Source organism: Oncorhynchus keta, chromosome 20 (assembly GCF_023373465.1).
Source record: "Oncorhynchus keta strain PuntledgeMale-10-30-2019 chromosome 20, Oket_V2, whole genome shotgun sequence".
Classification (NCBI taxonomy): Eukaryota; Metazoa; Chordata; class Actinopteri; order Salmoniformes; family Salmonidae; genus Oncorhynchus; species Oncorhynchus keta.
The window spans coordinates 29111154-29137408 of NC_068440.1; the positions used below are offsets into that span (position 1 = coordinate 29111154).

At 44.6% G+C, this 26255-nt stretch overlaps 1 protein-coding gene across 1 annotated transcript in view; it reads right to left on the minus strand.

Annotated features, from left to right (window-relative positions):
- Positions 1-26255, minus strand: part of LOC118372217 (potassium voltage-gated channel subfamily KQT member 4) — a 152677-nt gene that overhangs the window by 21546 nt on the left and 104876 nt on the right. The window contains exons 2-8 of the mRNA XM_052472568.1: positions 20168-20258; positions 8663-8789; positions 6039-6214; positions 4820-4945; positions 4499-4609; positions 4305-4400; positions 3861-3949 (exon numbers count right to left, since the gene is read on the minus strand). Of these exons, the coding sequence (XP_052328528.1) occupies positions 3861-3949; positions 4305-4400; positions 4499-4609; positions 4820-4945; positions 6039-6214; positions 8663-8789; positions 20168-20258 (816 nt within the window). The remainder of the gene's footprint in view (positions 1-3860; positions 3950-4304; positions 4401-4498; positions 4610-4819; positions 4946-6038; positions 6215-8662; positions 8790-20167; positions 20259-26255) is intronic.

A 26255-nucleotide genomic window follows, 5' to 3' on the forward strand; every position in this document is an offset into this window, starting at 1 on the left:
TGTTATTGTATGTATTAACAGGCATGTTATTGTATGTATGCCGTCATGCTGGGTTGTGCTCTACTGTTTTTCTACTGCCATGTTGGAACCGTGCCTGTATGATCACAGCACCACTTCCTAGCATGTTGGAACCGTGCCTGTATGATCACAGCACCACTTCCTAGCATGTTGGAACCGTGCCTGTATGATCACAGCACCACTTCCTAGCATGTTGGAACCGTGCCTGTATGATCACAGCACCACTTCCTAGCATGTTGGAACCGTGCCTGTACGATCACAGCACCACTTCCTAGCATGTTGGAACCGTGCCTGTACGATCACAGCACCACTTCCTAGCATGTTGGAACCGTGCCTGTATGATCACAGCACCACTTCCTAGCATGTTGGAACCGTGCCTGTACGATCACAGCACCACTTCCTAGCATGTTGGAACCGTGCCTGTACGATCACAGCACCACTTCCTAGCATGTTGGAACCGTGCCTGTATGATCACAGCACCACTTCCTAGCATGTTGGAACCGTGCCTGTACGATCACAGCACCACTTCCTAGCATGTTGGAACCGTGCCTGTATGATCACAGCACCACTTCCTAGCATGTTGGAACCGTGCCTGTATGATCACAGCACCACTTCCTAGCATGTTGGAACCGTGCCTGTACGATCACAGCACCACTTCCTAGCATGTTGGAACCGTGCCTGTACGATCACAGCACCACTTCCTAGCATGTTGGAACCGTGCCTGTACGATCACAGCACCACTTCCTAGCATGTTGGAACCGTGCCTGTATGATCACAGCACCACTTCCTAGCATGTTGGAACCGTGCCTGTAGCATGTTGGAACCGTGCCTGTACGATCACAGCACCACTTCCTAGCATGTTGGAACCGTGCCTGTGTGATCACAGCACCACTTCCTAGCATGTTGGAACCGTGCCTGTATGATCACAGCACCACTTCCTAGCATGTTGGAACCGTGCCTGTATGATCACAGCACCACTTCCTAGCATGTTGGAACACTTGCCTGTATGATCACAGCACCACTTCCTAGCATGTTGGAACCGTGCCTGTATGATCACAGCACCACTTCCTAGCATGTTGGAACCGTGCCTGTACGATCACAGCACCACTTCCTAGCATGTTGGAACCGTGCCTGTATGATCACAGCACCACTTCCTAGCATGTTGGAACCGTGCCTGTACGATCACAGCACCACTTCCTAGCATGTTGGAACCGTGCCTGTATGATCACAGCACCAATTCCTAGCATGTTGGAACCGTGCCTGTGGAATGATCACAGCACCACTTCCTAGCATGTTGGAACCGTGCCTGTACGATCACAGCACCACTTCCTAGCATACGATCACAGCACCACTTCCCAGCATGTTGGAACCGTGAGCACCGTGCCTGAACCGTGCCTGATCACAGCACCACTTCCTAGCATGTTGGAACCGTGCCTAGCATGTTGAATCACAGCACCACTTCCTAGCATGTTGGAACCGTGCCTGTAAGATCACAGCACCACTTCCTAGCATGTTGGAACCGTGCCTGTACGATCACAGCACCACTTCCTAGCATGTTGGAACCGTGCCTGTACGATCACAGCACCACTTCCTAGCATGTTGGAACCGTGCCTGTATGATCACAGCACCACTTCCTAGCATGTTGGAACCGTGCCTGTATGATCACAGCACCACTTCCTAGCATGTTGGAACCGTGCCTGTGTGATCACAGCACCACTTCCTAGCATGTTGGAACCGTGCCTGTATGATCACAGCACCACTTCCTAGCATGTTGGAACCGTGCCTGTATGATCACAGCACCACTTCCTAGCATGTTGGAACCGTGCCTGTATGATCACAGCACCACTTCCTAGCATGTTGGAACCGTGCCTGTATGATCACAGCACCACTTCCTAGCATGTTGGAACCGTGCCTGTATGATCACAGCACCACTTCCTAGCATGTTGGAACCGTGCCTGTATGATCACAGCACCACTTCCTAGCATGTTGGAACCGTGCCTGTATGATCACAGCACCACTTCCTAGCATGTTGGAACCGTGCCTGTACGATCACAGCACCACTTCCTAGCATGTTGGAACCGTGCCTGTACGATCACAGCACCACTTCCTAGCTCGATGTGTCAGAGAGAATGCAGAGATACACACATTCAGAAGACGAGAACAAACCTGCAAGGGACTTCTGCCTTCCTGAGAACAGGGTTGATGGAGGGATGGCATGGAAGAGAGAGGGATGATGGAAGAGAGAGAGGATGAATGGATGAAGGTGATGGAGTTGACATGAGGATGAATCAGACGAGGAAAGACAATGAGAGGCAGGGAGGGAGCAGGCGGTGCTGTTAATTACAAACAGGTCTGAGATCAGTGACAGGTGGTTAGATACACAACAGCACATCCACACAGGAACCACAGACCAGAGAGCAGCCTGCATGCTCCTTATAGCATAAACCAGTTTGATGATTTAAGGAGTAAAAACCTGCGGTATCCTCTGGTGAACCACAGTCATTTTATCCAGTGGATTATTTATTAGATGATTAATGACACAAATGATGATCAAAATAACAGGGCCTAATGTACTGAACAGAATACCACAATGTACTGAACAGAATACCACAATTTTGTTCAATTGTGTGTGACTGACTGAAGGTGACGGTTTGTTTGTGTGTGTATGGGGTGTATCTATATATTGGTTTGTCGTGTATCATTGTGTTGATGTATCTGTGTGTGTTGCGTGGTGCGTACCTGTCCCCTGACAGGTAGGGGGAGCTGTAGGGCCGTAGCCCAGACAGCAGGGTGTGGTGGGAGTTGTGAAGGACCTTCTTGGCGCTACGCCGTCGCTGAAGGTGACTGAACAGTAGCGTCAGTTCTCTGACCCCACGTGCCCAAATTAGAAAACAAATGAAAGAAAGAAAGGACAAAACAACAACTCATAAAAAGGGTCAAATTAAGAGTCAAAACATTAAAGAGAGGGGGATCACTCCTATGTAATTCATCAAAATCAAGTCACAAATATGAATGCGCCATCAACACACTTTTGCTTGTTACTGTGGACACAGAGTTGAGAAGCAAAAAAGACACAAGTCATGAAAGCCCCTCTTTTTAACCAAACAAAATTTGTGAAATGAATATGTAAATAGTTAAAATAGGAGAACATAATCTTAAGAAACAAACAACGGTGTTATTCACATTTTGGAGGCTTGGAGAAACGTGTAGTAACTTACAAAATGTATGAAAGGGCAGCCCACCATTTTAGATCAGGAGGATAGAATGTCCATGTCACTACTGGTAGAACCAGCTCAATAGCTGGGATAGTGCTCATCTTTGTGCATGTGTGCATCAGTGGAGGCTGCTGAGGAGAAGACGGCTCATAACAATGGCTGGAACAGAGCAAATGGAATGGCATCAAACCACATGTTTTATGTATTTGATACCATTCCACCTATTCCGCTCCAGCCATTACCACGAGCCCGTCCTCCCCAATTAAGGTGCCACCAACCTCCTGTGGTGTACATGTGCATGTGTGTGTTTCATGTCTACCATGTCTATGAATAAGGTTAAATGTGTTTTTCTCCTAGTTCCTATAATTAATCTGTACAGCCTCTCATAATCTCCCTACAATGCTCTCTCTATGTTCAACCGGTTAGCCGTGTCAGTCGGCGTTCTAACACACATTCTTTTAGGAAAGGTACTCTTGCTATTCTAAGTCACATCTACCCAAACAAACATTTCATCCTTTTAATGACACCAATGATAGACAAATGGGTACAGTGGGGATGGTTAAATCCAATGGTCGATCAGTAGCAACACATAACAGCAGCACTGTTGGAGAGGAGAGGAGTACCTACCTGAAGGATGGAAGCATGCTGTCATAGAAGTACCATGTGGCTGTCAGGTAGGAGTGCTGAGCATCAGTAGAGTACAGACGCCAAGCAGCCTGGAACACACACACACGCAGGCACACACAAACACACGCACACACACACACACACACACACACACACACACACACACACACACACACACACACACACACACACACACACACACACACACACACACACACACACACACACACACACACACACACACAGCCACACACAGGTACACACACACACAGGCACACACACACACGCACATACACACACACACATACACACACAGACACAAACACACACACACACATTTAGCCACAAAATAAAATCATCCAATCTTACAGGAAAACATCCTGAATTTGTTGCTGGGTTCAGTTTGCACCTTTGTCAGATTGATTGGAGGCTATCTGTGGTCACCTGTATAAGGCTGGCAGCAGGAGTCCTCCTCTTCTCAAAGTGCTTCTGTCTGTGCTGCTCCTGCACCTTCAGGGCAAAGCCTGACCCCAGGATACCCTGAGAGAGAGGTCAGAGGGAGGGCCAGAGGCATGAGACCAACCCTGATTGGCCCGAAAGGGAACTGACAGTGATGTGGACCAATGAGAAGGACTCACGGCAGGAAGGGCGAAGAAGGACACGCCCAGGAGAGCGAAGCCGGCAGCCAGAAGTCTCCCCAACCAGGTGCGGGGTGTCTTGTCACCGTAGCCGATGGTGGTGAGAGTTATCTGGGTGTAGAAACACACACACATAAACACACACACACACACACACACATGCAAGCAAACACACACACAGAGACATACACACATAGGGTATTGATTTATAATGAATGCAGGGTAAAAGAGATGCCTTGTTTTTTATTGGTGAGTGTTAAATTGTAGAGAGGGACATTTGTACCCAAGTCAATGGGTCTGTGTGGTCTAAGCAGTACTGACCGTTCCCCACCAGAGGGAGTCTGCGTAGGTGTTGAACTCTGTGTTGACGTCTTTCTCTGCCAGGTAGACCAGGAAGGAGGCAAAGATCAGGACCAAGAAACCAATGTACCACGCTGTAATCAGCTCCTGAGAGAGAGAGAGAGAGAGAGACAGAGAGACAGAGAGACAGAGAGAGAGAGAGAGAGAGAGAGAGAGAGAGAGAGAGAGAGAGAGAGAGAGAGAAGAGACAAGAAGAGACAGAGACAGAGACAAACAGAGACAGAGAAACAGAGAGAGAGAGAGAACAGAGACAGAGACAGAGACAGAGACAGAGAGAGAGAGAGAAGAGAGAAGAGAGAGAGTAGGGAGAAAGGAAAGAGAGAGAGAGAGAGAAACAGAAGAGAGAGAAAGAGAAACAGAGAGAGAAGAGAGAGAGAGAGAGAGAAGAGAAGAGAGAGAAACAGAGAGAGAGAGAGAGAGAGAGAGAGTGGAGAGAGAGAGAGGAAGAGAGAGAGAGTGGAAGAAAGAGAGAGGAAGAGAGAGAGAGAGAGGAGAGAGAGAGAGAGAGAGAGAGAGAGAGAGAGGAAGAGAGAGAGAGGAAGAGAGAGCGGTAGTCATTATCATTATCTTCAAAACCATCATTAACATTAATTAAGATGAATCAATAAATGCCAGACATTAGAGAGCAGGACCATCATCATCTTCATATCTGGCCTCTGGGTTGGTTTTAGTTATGCATAGCCAACTCAGTATTGTTGAGGTCTGTTGCCTTGCTGACACATCCCAATCCATCAGCATGACAATCATCACCAGCCTCATCATGGCTGGACAGTGTGTGTGTGTGTGTGTGTGTGTGTGTGTGTGTGTGTGTGTGTGTGTGTGTGTGTGTGTGTGTGTGTGTGTGTGTGTGTGTGTGTGTGTGTGTGTTCATTTTTTGTGTATCCGTGCCTGTGTTTGAAAGAGCAACAGCAACATTGCGGTCATTAGAATTGACAAACTACGGGACAACACATTGCTGAGCTCAGCAGTTTTCCACTAAACTGAACCAGGTGTGTGTGTGTGTGCGTGTGCGTGTGTGTGTGTGCGTGTGTGTGTCCTGGTGGTCGTATAGTCTCTTATTCACACCCTCATTTAGCTTTAACTGCATATCACTAATCATGGTTGTTTCCATCATAATCATCATTATCATCACCATCGTGTGTCTGTGTGTGTGTGCGTATGTCTGTGTGTGTGTGTCCACCTTGCTATGGGCGTAGACCACAGAGCCCAGTAGTTTCCAGGTGCCTCCTCGTCTGTCCATGCGTACCATCCGGAGGATCTGGAGGAACCGCATGCTGCGCAGGGCAGAGGTGGCAAAGACGTTCCCCTGGGTGCCCGCTGCGATCACCGCCAAGGACACCACAAACACTATGAAGTCTATGGAGGGAAGAAGGGGGGAAAAAGAGAAGAGGGGAAAGAAAGAGTAGAGGGGGAAGAAAGAGTAGAAGGGGAAGAAAGAAGAGCGGGAAGAAAGAAGAGGGGGAAGAAAGAGTAGAGGGGGAAGAAAGAAGAGGGGGAAGAAAGAGTAGAGGGGGAAGAAATAGAAGAGGGGGAAGAAAGAGAAGAGGGGGAAGAAAGAGTAGAGGGGGAAGAAAGAGTAGAGGGGGAAGAAAGAAGAAGGGGAAGAAAGAGTAGAGCGGGAAGAAAGAGAAGAGGGGGAAGAAAGAAGAGGGGGAAGAAAGAGTAGAGGGGGAAGAAAGAAGAGGGGGAAGAAAGAGTAGAGCGGGAAGAAAGACTAGAGGGGGAAGAAAGAAGAGGGGGAAGAAAGACTAGAGGGGGAAGAAAGAGTAGAGCGGGAAGAAAGAGTAGAGGGGGAAGAAAGAGTAGAGGGGGAAGAAAGAGTAGAGGGGAAGAAAGAGTAGAGGGGAAGAAAGAGTAGAGCGGGAAGAAAGAGTAGAGGGGGAAGAAAGAGTATAGAGGGGGAAGAAAGAGAAGAGGGGAAAGAAAGGGAAGAGGGGAAATAAAGAGTAGAGGGGGAAGAAAGAAGAGGGGGAAGAAAGAGTAGAGGGGGAAGAAAGAGTAGAGGCGGAAAAAAGAGTAGAGGGGGAAAAAAGTAGGGGAGAAGAAAAGTAGAGGGGAAGAAAGGGGGAAGAAAGAGTAGAGGGGGAAGAAAGAGTAGAGGGGGAAGAAAGAGTAGAGGGGAAGAAAGAGAAGGGGGGAAGAAAGAAAAGAAGAGGGGAAGAAAGAAGAGGGGGAAGAAAGAGAAGAGGGGGAAGAAAAAGAAGAGGGGGAGAAAGAGAAGAATGGGAAGAAAGAAGAGGGGGAAGAAAAAGAGAAGAATGGGAAGAAAGAAGAGTGGGGGAAGAAAGAAAAGAAGAAGAAAGAAGGGGAAGAAAGAGAAGAAGGGGGGAAGAAAAGAAAGAGGAATGGGAAGAAAGAAGAGGGGGAAGAAAGAAGAGGGGGAAGAAAGAGTAGAGCGGGAAGAAAGAAAGAGAGGGGAAGAAAGAGAGATGGGAAGAAAGAAGAGGGGGAAGAAAAGAGAGCGGGAAGAAAGAGTAGAGGGGAAGAAAGAGTAGAGGGGAAGAAAGAGTAGAGCGGGAAGAAAGAGTAGAGGGGGAAGAAAGAGTAGAGGGGGAAGAAAGAGTAGAGGGGGAAGAAAGAGAAGAGGGGGAAGAAAGAGAAGAGGGGGAAGAAAGAGTAGAGGGGGAAGAAAGAGTAGAGGGGGAAGAAAGAGTAGAGGGGGAAGAAAGAGAAGTGGGGGAAGAAAGAAAAGAATGGGAAGAAAGAAGAGGGGGAAGAAAGAGAAGAGGGGGAAGAAAAAGAAGAGGGGGGAGAAAGAGAAGAATGGGAAGAAAGAAGAGGGGGAAGAAAGAGAAGAATGGGAAGAAAGAAGAGGGGGAAGAAAGAGAAGAAGGGGAAGAAAGAGAAGAAGGGGAAGAAAGAGAGGAATGGGAAGAAAGAGTAGAGGGGGAAGAAAGAGAAGAAGGGGAAGAAAGAGAAGAGGGGTAAGAAAGAGAAGAAGGGGAAGAAAGAGAAGAATGGGAAGAAAGAGAAGAATGGGAAGAGAGAGAAGAGGGGTAAGAAAGAGAAGAAGGGGAAGAAAGAGAAGGGGAAGAAAGAGAAGAGGGGTAAGAAAGAGAAGAATGGGAAGAAAGAAGAGGGGGAAGAAAGAGTAGAGGGGGAAGAAAGAGAAGAGGGGTAAGAAAGAGAAGAATGGGAAGAAAGAAGAGGGGGAAGAAAGAGAAGAAGGGGAAGAAAGAGAAGAAGTGGAAGAAAGAGAAGGGGAAGAAAGAGAAGAAGGGGAAGAAAGAGAAGAAGGGGAAGAAAGAGTAGAGGGGGAAGAAAGAGAAGAAGGGGAAGAAAGAGAAGAAGGGGAAGAAAGAGAAGAAGGGGAAGAAAGAGAAGAAGGGGAAGAAAGAGAAGAAGGGGAAGAAAGAGAAGAAGGGGAAGAAAGAGAAGAAGGGGAAGAAAGAAGAGGGGGAAGAAAGAGAAGAAGGGGAAGAAAGAAGAGGGGGAAGAAAGAGAAGAAGGGGAAGAAAGAGTAGAAGGGGAAGAAAGAGAAGAAGGGGAAGAAAGAAGAGGGGGAAGAAAAAAGAAAGATAGGAGAGAGAGGGGGTATTGAAGCTACACTGCATGGATATGTACACGCAAATACACATTCAGTACACACACATGCATATTCAGTACACACGCTCAGCCTGTAATGTTGTCTCTGGCTGGAGCAGACTGCTACTTTTTATTAACAAATAAATGTAATCAACCAATCAACCAATCAACCCAGTGTGAACAGGACTAAAGAAAAACCTGAAAACCTGATAAACATTAACTTGTAGGTGAACAGACACACACTTGAATACACAGATAAACACAAACACAGCGTCTTGCCTATGATGCAGAAGGGTTTCCTGGCAAAGCGTAGTCTCCCCTGCCATCCTCTGTAGCGACAGCAGCAGCCGGACGCCCAAACCCTCACAACGTATTCCAGACCAAACACCACGATCATTACAAACTCCTGTAGGGGGAGACAGAGAGAACACCACGATGATTACAAACTCCTGTAGGGGGAGACAGAGAGAGAGAACACCATGATTATTACAAACTCCTATAGGGGACGACAGAGAGAGAGAACACCATGATTATTACAAACTCCTATAGGGGACGACAGAGAGAGAGAACACCATTATTATTACAGCCTCCTGTAGAGGGAGACAGAGAGAACATCACGATCATTACAAACTCCTGTAGGGGACGACAGAGAGAGAGAACATCACAACCATTACAAACTCCTGTAGGGGACGACAGATAGAGAGAACACCATGATTATTACAGCCTCCTGTAGAGGGAGACAGATAGAGAGAACACCATGATTATTACAGCCTCCTGTAGAGGGAGACAGAGAGAACACCACGATCATTACAAACTCCTGTAGGGGGAGACAGAGAGAACATCACGATTATTACAGCCTCCTGTAGAGGGAGACAGAGAGAACACCACGATCATTACAAACTCCTGTAGGGGAGACAGAGAGAACATCACGATTATTACAGCCTCCTGTAGAGGGAGACAGAGAGAACACCACGATCATTACAAACTCCTGTAGGGGACGACAGATAGAGAGAACATCATGATCATTACAAACTCCTGTAGGGGACGACAGAGAGAGAGAACACCATGATTATTACAGCCTCCTGTAGGGGGAGACAGAGAGAACACCACGATCATTACAAACTCCTATAGGGGACGACAGATAGAGAGAACACCATGATTATTACAGCCTCCTGTAGAGGGAGACAGAGAGAACATCACGATCATTACAAACTCCTGTAGGGGGAGACAGAGAGAACATCACGATCATTACAAACTCCTGTAGGGGGAGACAGAGAGAACACCACGATCATTACAAACTCCTATAGGGGGAGACAGAGAGAGAGAACATCACGATCATTACAAACTCCTGTAGGGGACGACAGACAGAGAGAACACCACGATCATTACAAACTCCTATAGGGGACGACAGATAGAGAGAACACCATGATTATTACAGCCTCCTGTAGGGGGAGACAGAGAGAACACCACGATCATTACAAACTCCTATAGGGGACGACAGATAGAGAGAACACCATGATTATTACAGCCTCCTGTAGAGGGAGACAGAGAGAACATCACGATCATTACAAACTCCTGTAGGGGACGACAGATAGAGAGCACATCACGATCAGTACAAACTCCTGTAGGGGACGACAGAGAGAGAGAACATCACGATCATTACAAACTCCTGTAGGGGACGACAGATAGAGAGAACATCACGATTATTACAGCCTCCTGTAGAGGGAGACTGAGAGAGAGAACATCACGATCATTACAAACTCCTGAAGGGGGAGAACAGATAGAGAGAACACCATGATTATTACAGCCTCCTGTAGAGGGAGACAGAGAGAACACCACGATCATTACAAACTCCTGTAGGGGGAGACAGAGAGAACACCATGATTATTACAAACTCCTGTAGGGAATGACAGAGAGAGAGAACACCACAATTATTACAGCCTCCTGTAGGGGGAGACAGAGAGAACACCACAATCATTACAAACTCCTATAGGGGACGACAGATAGAGAGAACATCATGATCATTACAAACTCCTGTAGGGGATGACAGATAGAGAGAACATCACGATCATTACAAACTCCTGTAGGGGACGACAGATAGAGAGAACATCACGATTATTACAGCCTCCTGTAGAGGGAGACTGAGAGAGAGAACATCACGATCATTACAAACTCCTGTAGGGGGAGACAGAGAGAACATCACGATTATTACAAACTCCTGTAGGGGGAGACCGAGAGAAGATCACGATTATTACAAACTCCTGTAGGGGGAGACAGAGAGAACATCACGATTATTACAAACTCCTGTAGGAGACGACAGATAGAGAGAACATCACGATTAGTACAGCCTCCTGTAGGGGGAGACAGAGAGAACATCACGATCATTACAAACTCCTGTAGAGGGAGACAGATAGAGAGAACACCAAGATTATTACAGCCTCCTGTAGAGGGAGACAGATAGAGAGAACACCATGATTATTACAGCCTCCTGTAGAGGGAGACAGAGAGAACACCACAATTATTACAGCCTCCTGTAGAGGGAGACAGAGAGAACACCACGATTATTACAGCCTCCTGTAGAGGGAGACAGAGAGAGAGAACACCATGATTATTACAGCCTGCTGTAGGGGGAGACAGAGAGAGAGAACACCATGATTATTACAGCCTGCTGTAGGGGGAGACAGAGAGAGAGAACACCATGATTATTACAGCCTCCTGTAGAGGGAGACAGAGAGAGAGAACACCATGATTATTACAGCCTCCTGTAGGGGGAGACAGAGAGAGAGAACACCATGATTATTACAGCCTGCTGTAGGGGGAGACAGAGAGAGAGAACACCATGATTATTACAGCCTGCTGTAGGGGAGACAGAGAGAGAGAACACCATGATTATTACAGCCTCCTGTAGAGGGAGACAGAGAGAGAGAACACCATGATTATTACAGCCTCCTGTAGAGGGAGACAGAGAGAACACCACGATTATTACAGCCTGCTGTAGGGGGAGACAGAGAGAGAGAACACCATGATTATTACAGCCTGCTGTAGGGGGAGACAGAGAGAGAGAACACCATGATTATTACAGCCTCCTGTAGAGGGAGACAGAGAGAGAGAACACCATGATTATTACAGCCTCCTGTAGGGGGAGACAGAGAGAGAGAACACCATGATTATTACAGCCTCCTGTAGAGGGAGACAGATAGAGAGAACACCACAATTATTACAGCCTCTTGTTGAGGGAGACTGAGAGAGAGAACACCATGATTATTACAGCCTCCTGTAGAGGGAGACTGAGAGAGAGAACACCACGATTATTACAGCCTCCTGTAGAGGGAGACTGAGAGAGAACATCACGATTATTACAGCCTCCTGTAGAGGGAGACAGAGAGAGAACACCACGATTATTACAGCCTCCTGTAGGGGGAGACTGAGAGAGAGAGGGTCTGACCATTAAATAACAGTAAGAGAGAAGGGGCGAGGGCAAAAAGGAGAGAGCAACTAAGAGAGATATTGGAGGGTAAGAGGGAGAGAGAGAAATAGAGAGAAAGAGAGGGTGAGAGAGATATAGAGAGAAAGGGAGATGAGGGGGTTGAGCGAGAGAGCAAAAGTAAAAGCAGAAAGAGAGAGAGAGGCAGAGGGAGAGAGCAGAAGGAGAAAGCCATCCTCCATTACCTCCTTCTAAAGTTAAAAGAGGAGGAAGTGATTATAGGATGGCTGTTAGGATTAGTGGATCATGTCTGGGATTTCTTGCATAGTCAACAATAAGTCCTCTCGCCTGCTTACACCAAAGTTTCTTACACTGCTGTTCCTCCGCTAGACAACACACACACACTCAGTGGCAGGCGTAACGGCACGCAGAATCAGACACACAAACACACACACACACACACACACACACACACATCATCACAGTGAGATGGATGACAATTGGTGACCATGAGCGGTTTGTGTACATGTAGAGAAAGAGGAAGAGTGTGTGTGTGTGTGTGTGTGTGTGTGTGTGTGTGATTCTAATTGCCGTCACGCCTGTCGCTGAGTGTGTGTGTGTTGTCCCGCGGAGGAACAGCAGTGTAAGAAACAGCGGTGTCAGAGGAAGGCCCTAAAAATGTCCAAGACTCCAGCCACTCAAGTCATAGACTGTTCTCTTTGCTACCGCGCTGCAAGCAGTACCGATGCACCAAGTCTGGAACAAACAAGACCCTGAACAGCAACCCCAATGCCATAAGACTGCTAAACAAGACTGCTAAACAAGACTGCTAAACAAGACTGCTAAACAAGACTGCTAAACAAGACTGCTAAACAAGACTGCTAAACAAGACTGCTAAACAAGACTGCTAAACAAGACTGCTAAACAAGACTGCTAAATCAGACTGCTAAACAAGACTGCTAAACAAGACTGCTAAACAAGACTGCTAAACAAGACTGCTAAACAAGACTGCTAAACAAGACTGCTAAATCAGACTGCTAAACAAGACTGCTAAACAAGACTGCTAAATCAGTCTGCTAAATCAGACTGCTAAATCAGACTGCTAAACAAGACTGCTAAATCAGACTGCTAAACAAGACTGCTAAACAAGACTGCTAAATCAGACTGCTAAACAAGACTGCTAAACAAGACTGCTAAACAAGACTGCTAAACAAGACTGCTAAATCAGACTGCTAAACAAGATGGCTAAATCAGACTGCTAAACAAGACTGCTAAATCAGACTGCTAAACAAGACTGCTAAATCAGACTGCTAAACAAGACTGCTAAATCAGACTGCTAAACAAGACTCGTACATCAGACTGCTAAACAAGACTGCTAAATCAGACTGCTAAATCAGACTGCTAAACAAGACTGCTAAATCAGACTGCTAAACAAGACTGCTAAATCAGACTGCTAAACAAGACTGCTAAACAAGACTGCTAAATCAGACTGCTAAACAAGACTGCTAAACAAGACTGCTAAATAAGACTGCTAAATAAGACTGCTAAACAAGACTGCTAAACAAGACTGCTAAACAAGACTGCTAAACAAGACTGCTAAACAAGACTGCTAAATCAAGACTGCTAAACAAGACTGCTAAACAAGACTGCTAAACAAGACTGCTAAACAAGACTGCTAAACAAGACTGCTAAACAAGACTGCTAAATCAGACTGCTAAACAAGACTGCTAAACAAGACTGCTAAATCAGACTGCTAAACAAGACTGCTAAACAAGACTGCTAAACAAGACTGCTAAATCAGACTGCTAAACAAGACTGCTAAACAAGACTGCTAAACAAGACTGCTAAATCAGACTGCTAAACAAGACTGCTAAATCAGACTGCTAAACAAGATGGCTAAATCAGACTGCTAAACAAGACTGCTAAATCAGACTGCTAAACAAGACTGCTAAACAAGACTGCTAAATCAAGACTGCTAAACAAGACTGCTAAATCAGACTGCTAAACAAGACTGCTAAATCAGACTGCTAAACAAGACTGCTAAATCAGACTGCTAAACAAGACTGCTAAACAAGACTGCTAAATCAGACGGCTAAATCAGACTGCTAAATCAGACTGCTAAACAACACTGCTAAACAAGACTGCTAAATCAGACTGCTAAACAAGACTGCTAAACAAGACTGCTAAATCAGACTGCTAAACAAGACTGCTAAATCAGTCTGCTAAATAAGACTGCTAAATAAGACTGCTAAACAAGACTGCTAAACAAGACTGCTAAACAAGACTGCTAAATAAGACTGCTTAACAAGACTGTTAAACAAGACTGCTAAACAAGACTGCTAAACAAGACTGCTAAATCAGTCTGCTAAACAAGACTGCTAAACAAGACTGCTAAATAAGACTGCCAAACAAGACTGCTAAATAAGACTGCTAAACAAGACTGCTAAATCAGACTGCTAAACAAGACTGCTAAATCAGACTGCTAAACAAGACTGCTAAATCAGACTGCTAAACAAGACTGCTAAATCAGACTGCTAAATCAGACTGCTAAACAAGACTGCTAAATCAGACTGCTAAACAAGACTGCTAAATAAGACTGCTAAACAAGACTGCTAAATCAGACTGCTAAACAAGACTGCTAAATCAGACTGCTAAACAAGACTGCTAAATCAGACTGCTAAACAAGACTGCTAAATCAGACTGCTAAACAAGACTGCTAAATAAGAGTGCTAAACAAGACTGCTAAACAAGACTGCTAAACAAGACTGCTATGCTGTGTGTGTGTGTATGTGCGTGTGTGTGTCCAGTGCTGAAAAAAATACTAAATTGTCATACATGAGTAACAGTAAAGATAACTTGAAAGTCACCCAGTAAAATACTACTTGAGTAAAAGTCTAAAAGTATTTGTTTTTAAATATACTTAAGTATCAAAGGTAAAAGTATAAATAATTTCAAATTCCTTATATCAAGCAAACCAGACAGCACCATTTTATAGATTTGTATTTACGGAAAGCCAGGGGCACACTCCAAAACTCAGACATAATTTACAAATAAAGCATGTTGTATTTAGTCAGTCTGCCAGATCAGAGACAGTAGGGATGACCAGGGATGTTCTGTTGATAAGTGTGTGAATTGGACCATTTTCCTGTCCTGCTAAGCATTCAAAATGAAATGAGTACTTCTGGGTGTCAGGGAAAATGTATGGAGTAAAAAGTATATACTTTGTAAGTTTGGAGTAGGACTTTCACCACAATACTGATCACATTTGTAGACAGGACAGTTTGTTGGCTTCAACATGTATTGCTTGGCAGTTGGCACAAAAAAAACTGTTTTTGTAGTATATTCAATCTGATTAAGTAATGTCTTAATAGTGTCAATCAAATTCATTGATCAAATCAAAGTTTATTTGTCAGGGGAACAGAATACAACGGCTGTAAACAGTACATGTCACACCCTGACCTTAGAGATCCTTATTATTCTCTATGTTTGGTTAGGTCAGGGTGTGACTCGGGTCTTTCGTTGTCTCTGATTGGGGATCATACTTAGGCAGCCCTTTTCCCACCATTAGGCTGTTGGATCTTGTTTTCTGTTTAGTTACTGTTGCCTGACAGAACGGTGACGTTTTGAGTTTGTTTTGAGTGTTTTTAAAAATTGAAATCATGAACACTTTCCACGCCGAGCCTTGGTCTACTCTTTCTACCACCAACGAGAGCTGTTACAGTGAAATGCTTACTGGTAAACTCTTCCTCAACAATGGAATACTCAATATTAAAGGTAAAGAAGTAGAAAAGTATCAAATCGAAAATAAAGAAATAGATAAGTGACCAACTGTTCCGTCCATTTGATTGACTGTTCCTTGTCAGGTCAGAGAAGCTCTGTGGGGGGAGTGGGGGGACAGGTGTAGGAGCTCCCATTTATATACTCCCACAACAGTACATCTGTCAGATCAATTACCGCGTGTCCTTCCGGGACCTGATCCGGACCAGGAGGCACAACATCTGGGTGAGAGAGGATACGACAACACCCAGTGGTGGAACAAGTACTCAACTGTCATACTTGAGTAAAAGTAAAGATGCCTTAATAGAAAATGACTCAAGCAAAAGTGAAAGTCACCCAGTAAAATACTGCTTGAGTAAAAGTCTAAAAGTATTTGGTTTTAAATATACTTAAGTATCAAAAGTAAATGGAATTTCTAAAATGTACTTAAGTATCAAAAGTAAACTTGCATTTTTTTTATTGACAGATAGCCAGGGGCACACTCCAACAATCAGACATAATTTACAAACAAAGCATTTGTGTTTAGTGAGTCAGATCAGAGACAGTTGCGATGACCAGGGATTTTCACTCGATAAGTGTGTGAATTGGACCTTTTTCCTGACAAAATGTATCGAGTACATTTGGGTATCGGGGGAATGTTTGGAGATTCAACAGCAGGTTATACCAGGTGGGAACAGGTGGGAACCTTTCTTCTCGTAACAGCGAACTTTGCTAGTTTCTGGTGTGTGTGTGTGTGTGTGTGTGTGTGTGTGTGTGTGTGTGTGTGTGTGTGTGTGTGTGTGTGTGTGTGTGTGTGTGTGTGTGTGTGTGTGTGTGTGTGTGTGTGTGTGTGTGTGTGTGTGTGTGCTCCAGGCTGCGTGGCGCCAGGTGGACAAGTTTCCCTTCTCTCTTTCCTCAGTCCCAGCTGACTCTTGGTTCTAATAGCGGTGGCGTGTCTCTCAGCACTGCTGTTCGTGTGTCACACTCTCTCTGCAGCGGATCTTCAAGCACAAGAACACCCCCAACGTAGATCCTGACAGCATAGGCACTGCTGTATTGTCTGGACTCTACACCCACATAGATCCACAGCACATAGACAATCCAACCAACGCTCCAGTTTGCTTGACCATAGATGAGTACATAGAGATGGACGTCATTGGCCAAGCTGGTCACTATCAGAGCCTGGTATCAACCACCAATTAGATCACTATCTGGCAGAGTCAAAAGTTGTCCACCAATTAGATCACTGTATAGAGAAGAGTCAAAAGTTGTCCACCAATACAAATATTAATGAAAGTTAAACTAATCTAAACCAAACTAATAAATATTCTTGAAATCTACTGCGTGCTATTCTATTGTCTTCTATTCTACACCCATCATCTGTCTGTAATGCAGTAACTTCGATGAACTGACAGGGTGCGCTGTTTGTTTTGGAGTGATGGAGTGACATGAGTGAGAGAGTAAGGGGAAAAGGAAGTGAGAGATGGGAGGAACTAGTTAGAGGCAGAGAGAGAGCAAGACAGAAAGAAATGGGAGGAACTAGTTAGAGGCAGAGAGAGAGCAAGACAGAACAAAATGGGAGGAACTAATTAGAGGCAGAGAGAGAGAAAGACAGAAAGAAATGGGAGGAACTAGTTAGAGGCAGAGAGAGAGAGCAAGACAGAAAGAAATGGGAGGAACTAATTAGAGGCAGAGAGAGAGCAAGACAGAAAGAAATGGGAGGAACTAATTAAGAGGCAGAGAAAGAAATGGGAGCAAGACAGAAAGAAATGGGAGGAACTAGTTAGAGGACAGAGGAACTAGTTAGAGGCAAGACAGAAAGAAATGGGAGGAACTAATTAGAGGCAGAGAGAGAGAAAGACAGAAAGAAATGGGAGGAACTAATTAGAGGCAGAAAGAAATGGGAGGAACTAGTTAGAGGCAGCAAGACAGAAAGAAATGGGAGGAACTAGTTAGAGGCAGAGAGAGAGAAAGACAGAAAGAAATGGGAGGAACTAGTTAGAGGCAGAGAGAGAGCAAGACAGAAAGAAATGGGAGGAACTAATTAGAGGCAGAGAGAGAGCAAGACAGAAAGAAATGGGAGGAACTAATTAGAGGCAGAGAGAGAGCAAGACAGAAAGAAATGGGAGGAACTAGTTAGAGGCAGAGAGAGAGCAAGGCAGAAAGAAATGGGAGGAACTAGTTAGAGGCAGAGAGAGAGCAAGAAAGAAAGAAATGGGAGGAACTAGTTAGAGGCAGAACTAGTTAGAGGAGAAAGACAGAAAGAAATGGGAGGAACTAGTTAGAGGCAGAGAGAGCAAGACAGAAAGAAATGGGAGGAACTAGTTAGAGGCAGAGAGAGCAAGGCAGAAAGAAATGGGAGGAACTAGTTAGAGGCAGAGAGAGAGCAAGACAGAAAGAAATGGGAGGAACTAATTAGAGGCAGAGAGAGAGCAAGACAGAAAGAAATGGGAGGAACTAGTTAGAGGCAGAGAGAGAGCAAGACAGAAAGAAATGGGAGGAACTAGTTAGAGGCAGAGAGAGCAAGGCAGAAAGAAATGGGAGGAACTAGTTAGAGGCAGAGAGAGAGCAAGACAGAAAGAAATGGGAGGAACTAATTAGAGGCAGAGAGAGAGAAAGACAGAAAGAAATGGGAGGAACTAGTTAGAGGCAGAGAGAGAGAGCAAGACAGAAAGAAATGGGAGGAACTAGTTAGAGGCAGAGAGAGAGCAAGACAGAAAGAAATGGGAGGAACTAGTTAGAGGCAGAGAGAGAGCAAGACAGAAAGAAATGGGAGGAACTAGTTAGAGGCAGAGAGAGAGCAAGACAGAAAGAAATGGGAGGAACTAGTTAGAGGCAGAGAGAGAGCAAGACAGAAAGAAATGGGAGGAACTAGTTAGAGGCAGAGAGAGAGAAAGACAGAAAGAAATGGGAGGAACTAGTTAGAGGCAGAGAGAGAGAAAGACAGAAAGAAATGGGAGGAACTAGTTAGAGGCAGAGAGAGAGAAAGACAGAAAGAAATGGGAGGAACTAGTTAGAGGCAGAGAGAGCAAGACAGAAAGAAATGGGAGGAACTAGTTAGAGGCAGAGAGAGAGCAAGACAGAAAGAAATGGGAGGAACTAGTTAGAGGCAGAGAGAGAGCAAGGCAGAAAGAAATGGGAGGAACTAGTTAGAGGCAGAGAGAGAGCAAGGCAGAAAGAAATGGGAGGAACTAGTTAGAGGCAGAGAGAGAGCAAGACAGAAAGAAATGGGAGGAACTAGTTAGAGGCAGAGAGAGAGCAAGACAGAAAGAAATGGGAGGAACTAGTTAGAGGCAGAGAGAGAGCAAGACAGAAATAAATGGGAGGAACTAGTTAGAGGCAGAGAGAGAGCAAGACAGAAATAAATGGGAGGAACTAATTAGAGGCAGAGAGAGAGCAAGACAGAAAGAAATGGGAGGAACTAGTTAGAGGCAGAGAGAGAGCAAGGCAGAAAGAAATGGGAGGAACTAATAAGAGGCAGAGGGAGAGAGATGGGGGGTAGAAAGAAAGAGAGACAGGGAAGTACTCATAGTATAAATGCTGAAGAAGGTTGAACAGAGAGAGATAAAGAGGAAGCTAAATAGTCATGGGAAAACAAGAAGAAAGAGAACACTAACTGGTGACAGAGAGAGAGAGAGAGAGAGAGAGAGAGAGAGAGAGAGAGAGGAGGAGAGAGAGAGGCGGGAGAGGCAGGGAGCGAGAGAAAAGAGAGCAAGGGAGAAAGAGAGAGAGTTGGGTGGTGTAGATCAGCATGGAAAATGTACAGTGGGTTCACTGTAGGTACCCTATTGTGTGTGTGTGTGTGTGTGTGTGTGTGTGTGTGTGTGTGTGTGTGTGTGTGTGTGTGTGTGTGTGTGTGTGTGTGTGTGTGTGTGTGTGTGTGTGTGTGTGTGTGTGTGTGTGTGTGTGTGTGTGAATGGGGTCAATTCGAATTGAAGGCAATCAATTAAGAAAGTAAACTGTAATGTGAATTCCAAATTGACAGCATCTATTTTCAATGACTTTTCAATAAACTGAAGAATAAAAGCTATTGGTGTGTGTGTGCTCCTAAAGTTTGAGATTTCAAATGGTATTTGAACCTAGGTCTGAAAAATTGTGTTTATTTTGGAGCAATACTTTTACAATTCTAGTGTATTCAAATAAAGGGAGAGAAAGATTCAGTGGAATAACCAGTGTTTACACTGTAACAGTATATCATCAACCTACTGTAGCTAGGTTCCAGTCTGCTTTCATCAACCTGTCGTTGTCTTGCCAAACAAGGCCATGATATAATGATGTTGAAAGCAAAAGCAGACAGGTACTCAAGCTAACCTATTACTGATTTAGACCTGTGTTGAGGTGGGTTGGCAGGGCCAGTTGGCACTGTAAGTTGACTACAAAAAGATTTACAAAAGAGAGTTATTGTATGGATAATCTGGGTCTGTGTGTATGAAGCCTCTCAGAGTAGAAGTGCTGATCTACCCATCTAATCTTATACCATGTGTATCTAAAAGCTAAACTGATCCTAAATCAGCCCTCCTACTTTAAGACGCTCGGTACATCCGACCCCTGGAGCCGGGTCTATTGTGGAGGGGATGAAACCGAGGCTGAGGGCTATTTCTTACCAGGATGAAGAGTCCTTCGTTGGCTATCTTTTGATTGCCTGGGATGGTGGAGAACACAGACAGCACCAGACAGCTGAACACCAGCAGGAAACTGTAACACACACACAGAGAGACAGAGACACATGTCAATATATAGTCTACACATGGCCAAAAGCTTGCACAGACACAAAACAAGTTATTTTTCATTGTAGTTCATTCTACTTCATTGTCTTCTAGTTTATTAACGTGAGTGTGTTGAACAATGTGACCATAGTCCATTGTGCCCAGAGTAGAGATGTATTTCATAATTACAGCTGTGGTGTTGTACTCAGAACAGCATGTCCGGCATGACAGTTTGGAAAACTGAGTGGACACAGATTAAAATGCTTTGGAACGCAGCGGGTTCTTTGAGAGTTGGAGCGTTGCCGGGTGCTGTTGATCTGACTCCAGTCCATGTGTCCCCAGTGGAAGGTTCTCTGACCCTCTCTTTCCCTTTCACTCTAATGCTCACACACCGCCACACACACACATCACCTCCACATTCGGGTCCATGTGAATATTCTGGGAGTACAGTAGGATTAGCCAGGTGGTAGCTGCTGTTGCTTCTGGGGTAGAGGCCAGGTCTCACAGTATGAGAACACTTCTCACAACAACAGTCTCAAGCGTTCCAGCTCATAATCACACACACGCACACGCACACACACACACTCTCCACTGACATCGCTGTGAGGGCTAATGAAGGCCATGACCTCTAAAACCCCATGTTACAACAACCACAAAGATAAACTGTTGTATGAATGGAGCAATCACACTGAGTGGATATGGATGGGTCATCACTGAAGGAATGACAATCACACTGAGTGGATATGGATGGGTCATCACTGAAGGAATGACAATCACACTGAGTGGATATGGATGGGTCATCACTGAAGGAATGACAATCACACTGAGTGGATATGGATGGGTCATCACTGAAGGAATGACAATCACACTGAGTGGATATGGATGGGTCATCACTGAAGGAATGACAATCACACTGAGTGGATATGGATGGGTCATCACTGAAGGAATGACAATCACACTGAGTGGATATGGATGGGTCATCACTGAAGGAATGACAATCACACTGTGTGGACAACTAATAATGTATGGTCTGTCGGACAACAAGCAAAGCCCTAACTGATAATGTATGATCTGTCTGACAACAAGCAATCCCCTAACTGATAATGTATGGTCTGTCTGACAACAAGCAAAGCCCTAACTGATAATGTATGGTCTGTCGGACAACAAGCAAAGCCCCAACTGATAATGTATGGTCTGCCTGACAACAAGCAAAGCCCTAACTGATAATGTATGGTCTGTCGGACAATAAGCAAAGCCCTAACTGATAATGTATGGTCTGTCGGACAATAAGCAAAGCCCTAACTAATAATGTATGGTCTGTCTGACAATAAGCAACGCTCTAACTCATAATGTATGGTCTGTCGGACAACAAGCAAAGCCTAACTCATAATGTATGGTCTGTTGGACAACAAGCAAAGCCCTAACTGATAATGTATGGTCTGTCGGACAACAAGCAAAGCCCTAACTGATAATGTATGATCTGTCGGACAACAAGCAAAGCCCTAACTGATATTGAATGGTCTGTCTGACAATAAGCAAAGCCCTAACTAATAATGAATGGTCTGTCTGACAACAAGTGATGGGAACACTGTAATGAATGGCTCTAACGAGGGTGATAATGTAATGAATGGTCTGTCGGACAACAAGCAAAGCCTAACTCATAATGAATGGTCTGTTGGACAACAAGCAAAGCCCTAACTGATAATGTATGGTCTGTCGGACAACAAGCAAAGCCCTAACTGATAATGTATGATCTGTCGGACAACAAGCAAAGCCCTAACTGATATTGAATGGTCTGCTCGGACAACAAGAGTGATTAGGAACACTGTAATGAATGGTTTGTCTGACAACAAGGGTGATGGGAACACTGTAATGAATGGTCTGTCTGACAACAAGGGTGATGGGAACACTGTAATGAATGGTCTGTCTGACAACAAGGGTGATGGAAACACTGTAATGAATGGTTTGTCTGACAACAAGGGTGATGGAAACACTGTAATGAATGGTTTGTCTGACAACAAGGGTGATGGGAACACTGTAATGAATGGTCTGTCTGACAACAAAGGCGATGGTGAATGGTTTGTCTGACAACAAGGGTGATGGGAACACTGTAATGAATGGTCTGTCTGACAACAAGGGTGATGGGAACACTGTAATGAATGGTCTGCTCGTACAACAAGGGTGATTGGAAACACTGTAATGAATGGTTTGTCTGACAACAAGGGTGATGGAAACACTGTAATGAATGGTCTGTCTGACAACAAGGGTGATGGGAACACTGTAATGAATGGTTTGTCTGACAACAAGGGTGATGGAAACACTGTAATGAATGGTCTGTCTGACAACAAGGGTGATGGAAACACTGTAATGAATGGTTTGTCTGACAACAAGGGTGATGGAAACACTGTAATGAATGGTTTATCTGACAACAAGGGTGATGGAAAACACTGTAATGAATGGTCTGTCTGACAACAAAGGCGATGGGAACACTGTAATGAATGGCAAAGACTGATGCTGTATCAGTAATGACTATTATAATGACTTTATAATGTTGTTGAGCTCTGGTGAGTAAGAGTTCTACTGTATTTATAACACATGCCAGATAAACTTAAAACTTGAGGAAACAACAAAAACAAAATGTTTTTAAAAAAAGAATGAAAGAAAGAATGAAAGAAAGGATGAAAGAAAGGATGAAAGAAAGAACAATAGGGAGAACAGGGACAATACTGTAATGTTGTGGAGCCTTGTTGAATTAGGAATTAGACAGAATCTATATGATGTGAGTCTACTACAGTCCATCCATCCAGTCATTCCACCCACTTTACGGTAAACAGAGGAGGAAGGACACAAGGAGAGATAGAGATAGGGGAGAACCATTTCCTGCCAGACTCACACAGTGACAAACATGCACAAGCACACACAGACACAGACATAGCTGATCATTGTAAATTATCCCCCCCCTGCCTTAGGACAACGGGGAGAAGAAACACAGAGATTGAAGACAGAGAGATCCTCTGGTCAGGTCAGACAGTCAGTAGGGAGCAATCCGTCAATCAGGGAGGAAATAGCACTCAGAGTAGGAGTGCTGATCTAGGATCAGATCCACCCTGTCCATGTAATCGTCTTCATTGTGATGGAAAAGGCTAAACTGATCCGAGACCAGCACTGGGCCTGGAGGGCCGCAGTGTCTGATGGTTTTCATTCTTGCCTTTTCATCAATGGTAACTCTCTGAGCATGAATATGAACGGACCTGGATTCAAACTATTTGAAATCTTTCAAGCACTTTTAGCGTTTGCTTTGGCTTGCCTGGAAGTGCCTGATTAGTGGGGTACAACGTTTTGGGACCATTCTATTGTTCCATTAAAGGGATAGGTTGGGATTTTTGCAATGAGTCCCTTTATCCAGGTTTGGGCTCCCGAGTGGCATGGCGGTCTAAGGCACTGTATCTCAGTGCTAGAGGCGTCACTACAGACACCCTGGTTCGAATCCAGGCTGTATCATAGTCCCATAGGGCGGCACACAATTGGCCCAGCATCGTCCGGGTTTGGCCGGTGTAGGCCTCCATTGTAAATAAGAATTTGTTCTTAACAGACTTGCCTAATTAAATAAAGGTTCAATAAAACATTTATCCATATATCATTTAAATATTGACTTCCCCAGAGTCATATGCACTCGTGGATACCATTTTTATGTATCTGCGGCCAGTATGAGGGAAGTTGGAGTTAGTTTAAGTTAACAGTTCAATGAAAGGCATTGAGGTAAGAAAACAAGCAGGACTGCAGCCATCGAGGATTGTCTACCTCACCTCCACCCCTGGGTTATATTATTTAATAGAGGGTTGTCTACCTCACCTCCACCCCTGGGTTATATTGTTTAATAGAGGATTGTCTACCTCACCTCCACCCCTGGGTTATATTATTTAATAGAGGATTGTCGACCTCACCTCCACCCCTGGGTTATATTATTTAATAGAGGGTTGTCTACCTCACCTCCACCCCTGGGTTATATTATTTAATAGAGGATTGTCTACCTCACCTCCACCCCTGGGTTATATTATTTAATAGAGGATTGTCGACCTCACCTCCACCCCTGGGTTATATTATTTAATAGAGGATTGTCTACCTCACCTCCACCCCTGGGTTATATTATTTAATAGAGGGTTGTCTACCTCACCTCCACCCCTGGGTTATATTATTTAATAGAGGGTTGTCTACCTCACCTCCACCCCTGGGTTATATTATTTAATAGAGGATTGTCTACCTCACCTCCACCCCTGGGTTATATTATTTAATAGAGGGTTGTCTACCTCACCTCCACCCCTGGGTTATATTATTTAATAGAGGGTTGTCTACCTCACCTCCACCCCTGGGTTATATTATTTAATAGAGGGTTGTCTACCTCACCTCCACCCCTGGGTTATATTATTTAATAGAGGATTGTCTACCTCACCTCCACCCCTGGGTTATATTATTTAATAGAGGGTTGTCTACCTCACCTCCACCCCTGGGTTATATTATTTAATAGAGGGTTGTCTACCTCACCTCCACCCCTGGGTTATATTATTTAATAGAGGATTGTCGACCTCACCTCCACCCCTGGGTTATATTATTTAATAGAGGATTGTCGACCTCACCTCCACCCCTGGGTTATATTATTTAATAGAGGGTTGTCTACCTCACCTCCACCCCTGGGTTATATTGTTTAATAGAGGGTTGTCTACCTCACCTCCACCCCTGGGTTATATTATTTAATAGAGGATTGTCGACCTCACCTCCACCCCTGGGTTATATTATTTAATAGAGGGTTGTCTACCTCACCTCCACCCCTGGGTTATATTATTTAATAGAGGGTTGTCTACCTCACCTCCATCCCTGGGTTATATTATTTAATAGAGGGTTGTCTACCTCACCTCCACCCCTGGGTTATATTATTTAATAGAGGGTTGTCTACCTCACCTCCACCCCTGGGTTATATTATTTAATAGAGGGTTGTCTACCTCACCTCCACCCCTGGGTTATATTATTTAATAGAGGATTGTCAACCTCACCTCCACCCCTGGGTTATATTATTTAATAGAGGATTGTCTACCTCACCTCCACCCCTGGGTTATATTGTTTCAATAGAGGATTGTCTACCTCACCTCCACCCCTGGGTTATATTATTTAATAGAGGATTGTCAACCTCACCTCCACCCCTGGGTTATATTATTTAATAGAGGATTGTCTACCTCACCTCCACCCCTGGGTTATATTGTTTCAATAGAGGATTGTCTACCTCACCTCCACCCCTGGGTTATATTGTTTAATAGAGGATTGTCTACCTCACCTCCACCCCTGGGTTATATTATTTCAATAGAGGATTGTCTATCTCACCTCCACCCCTGGGTTATATTGTTTCAATAGAGGATTGTCTACCTCACCCCTGGGTTATATTGTTTCAATAGAGGATTGTCTACCTCACATCCACCCCTGGGTTATATTGTTTAATAGAGGATTGTCTACCTCACATCCACCCCTGGGTTATATTGTTTAATAGAGGATTGTCTACCTCACCTCCACCCCTGGGTTATATTGTTTCAATAGAGGATTGTCTACCTCAATCCCTGGGTTATATTGTTTAATAGAGGATTGTCTACCTCACCTCCACCCCTGGGTTATATTGTTTCAATAGAGGATTGTCTATCTCACCCCTGGGTTATATTGTTTAATAGAGGATTGTTCACCTCCACCCCTGGGTTATATTGTTTAATAGAGGATTGTCTACCTCACCTCCACCCCTGGGTTATATTGTTTCGATAGAGGATTGTCTACCTCACCCCTGGGTTATATTGTTTCGATAGAGGATTGTCTACCTCACCCCTGGGTTATATTATTTCAATAGAGGATTGTCTACCTCACCTCCACCCCTGGGTTATATTGTTTCAATAGAGGGTTTTAAAAAAAAAAAAATTTAATTTTACCTTTATTTAACCAGGCAAGTCAGTTA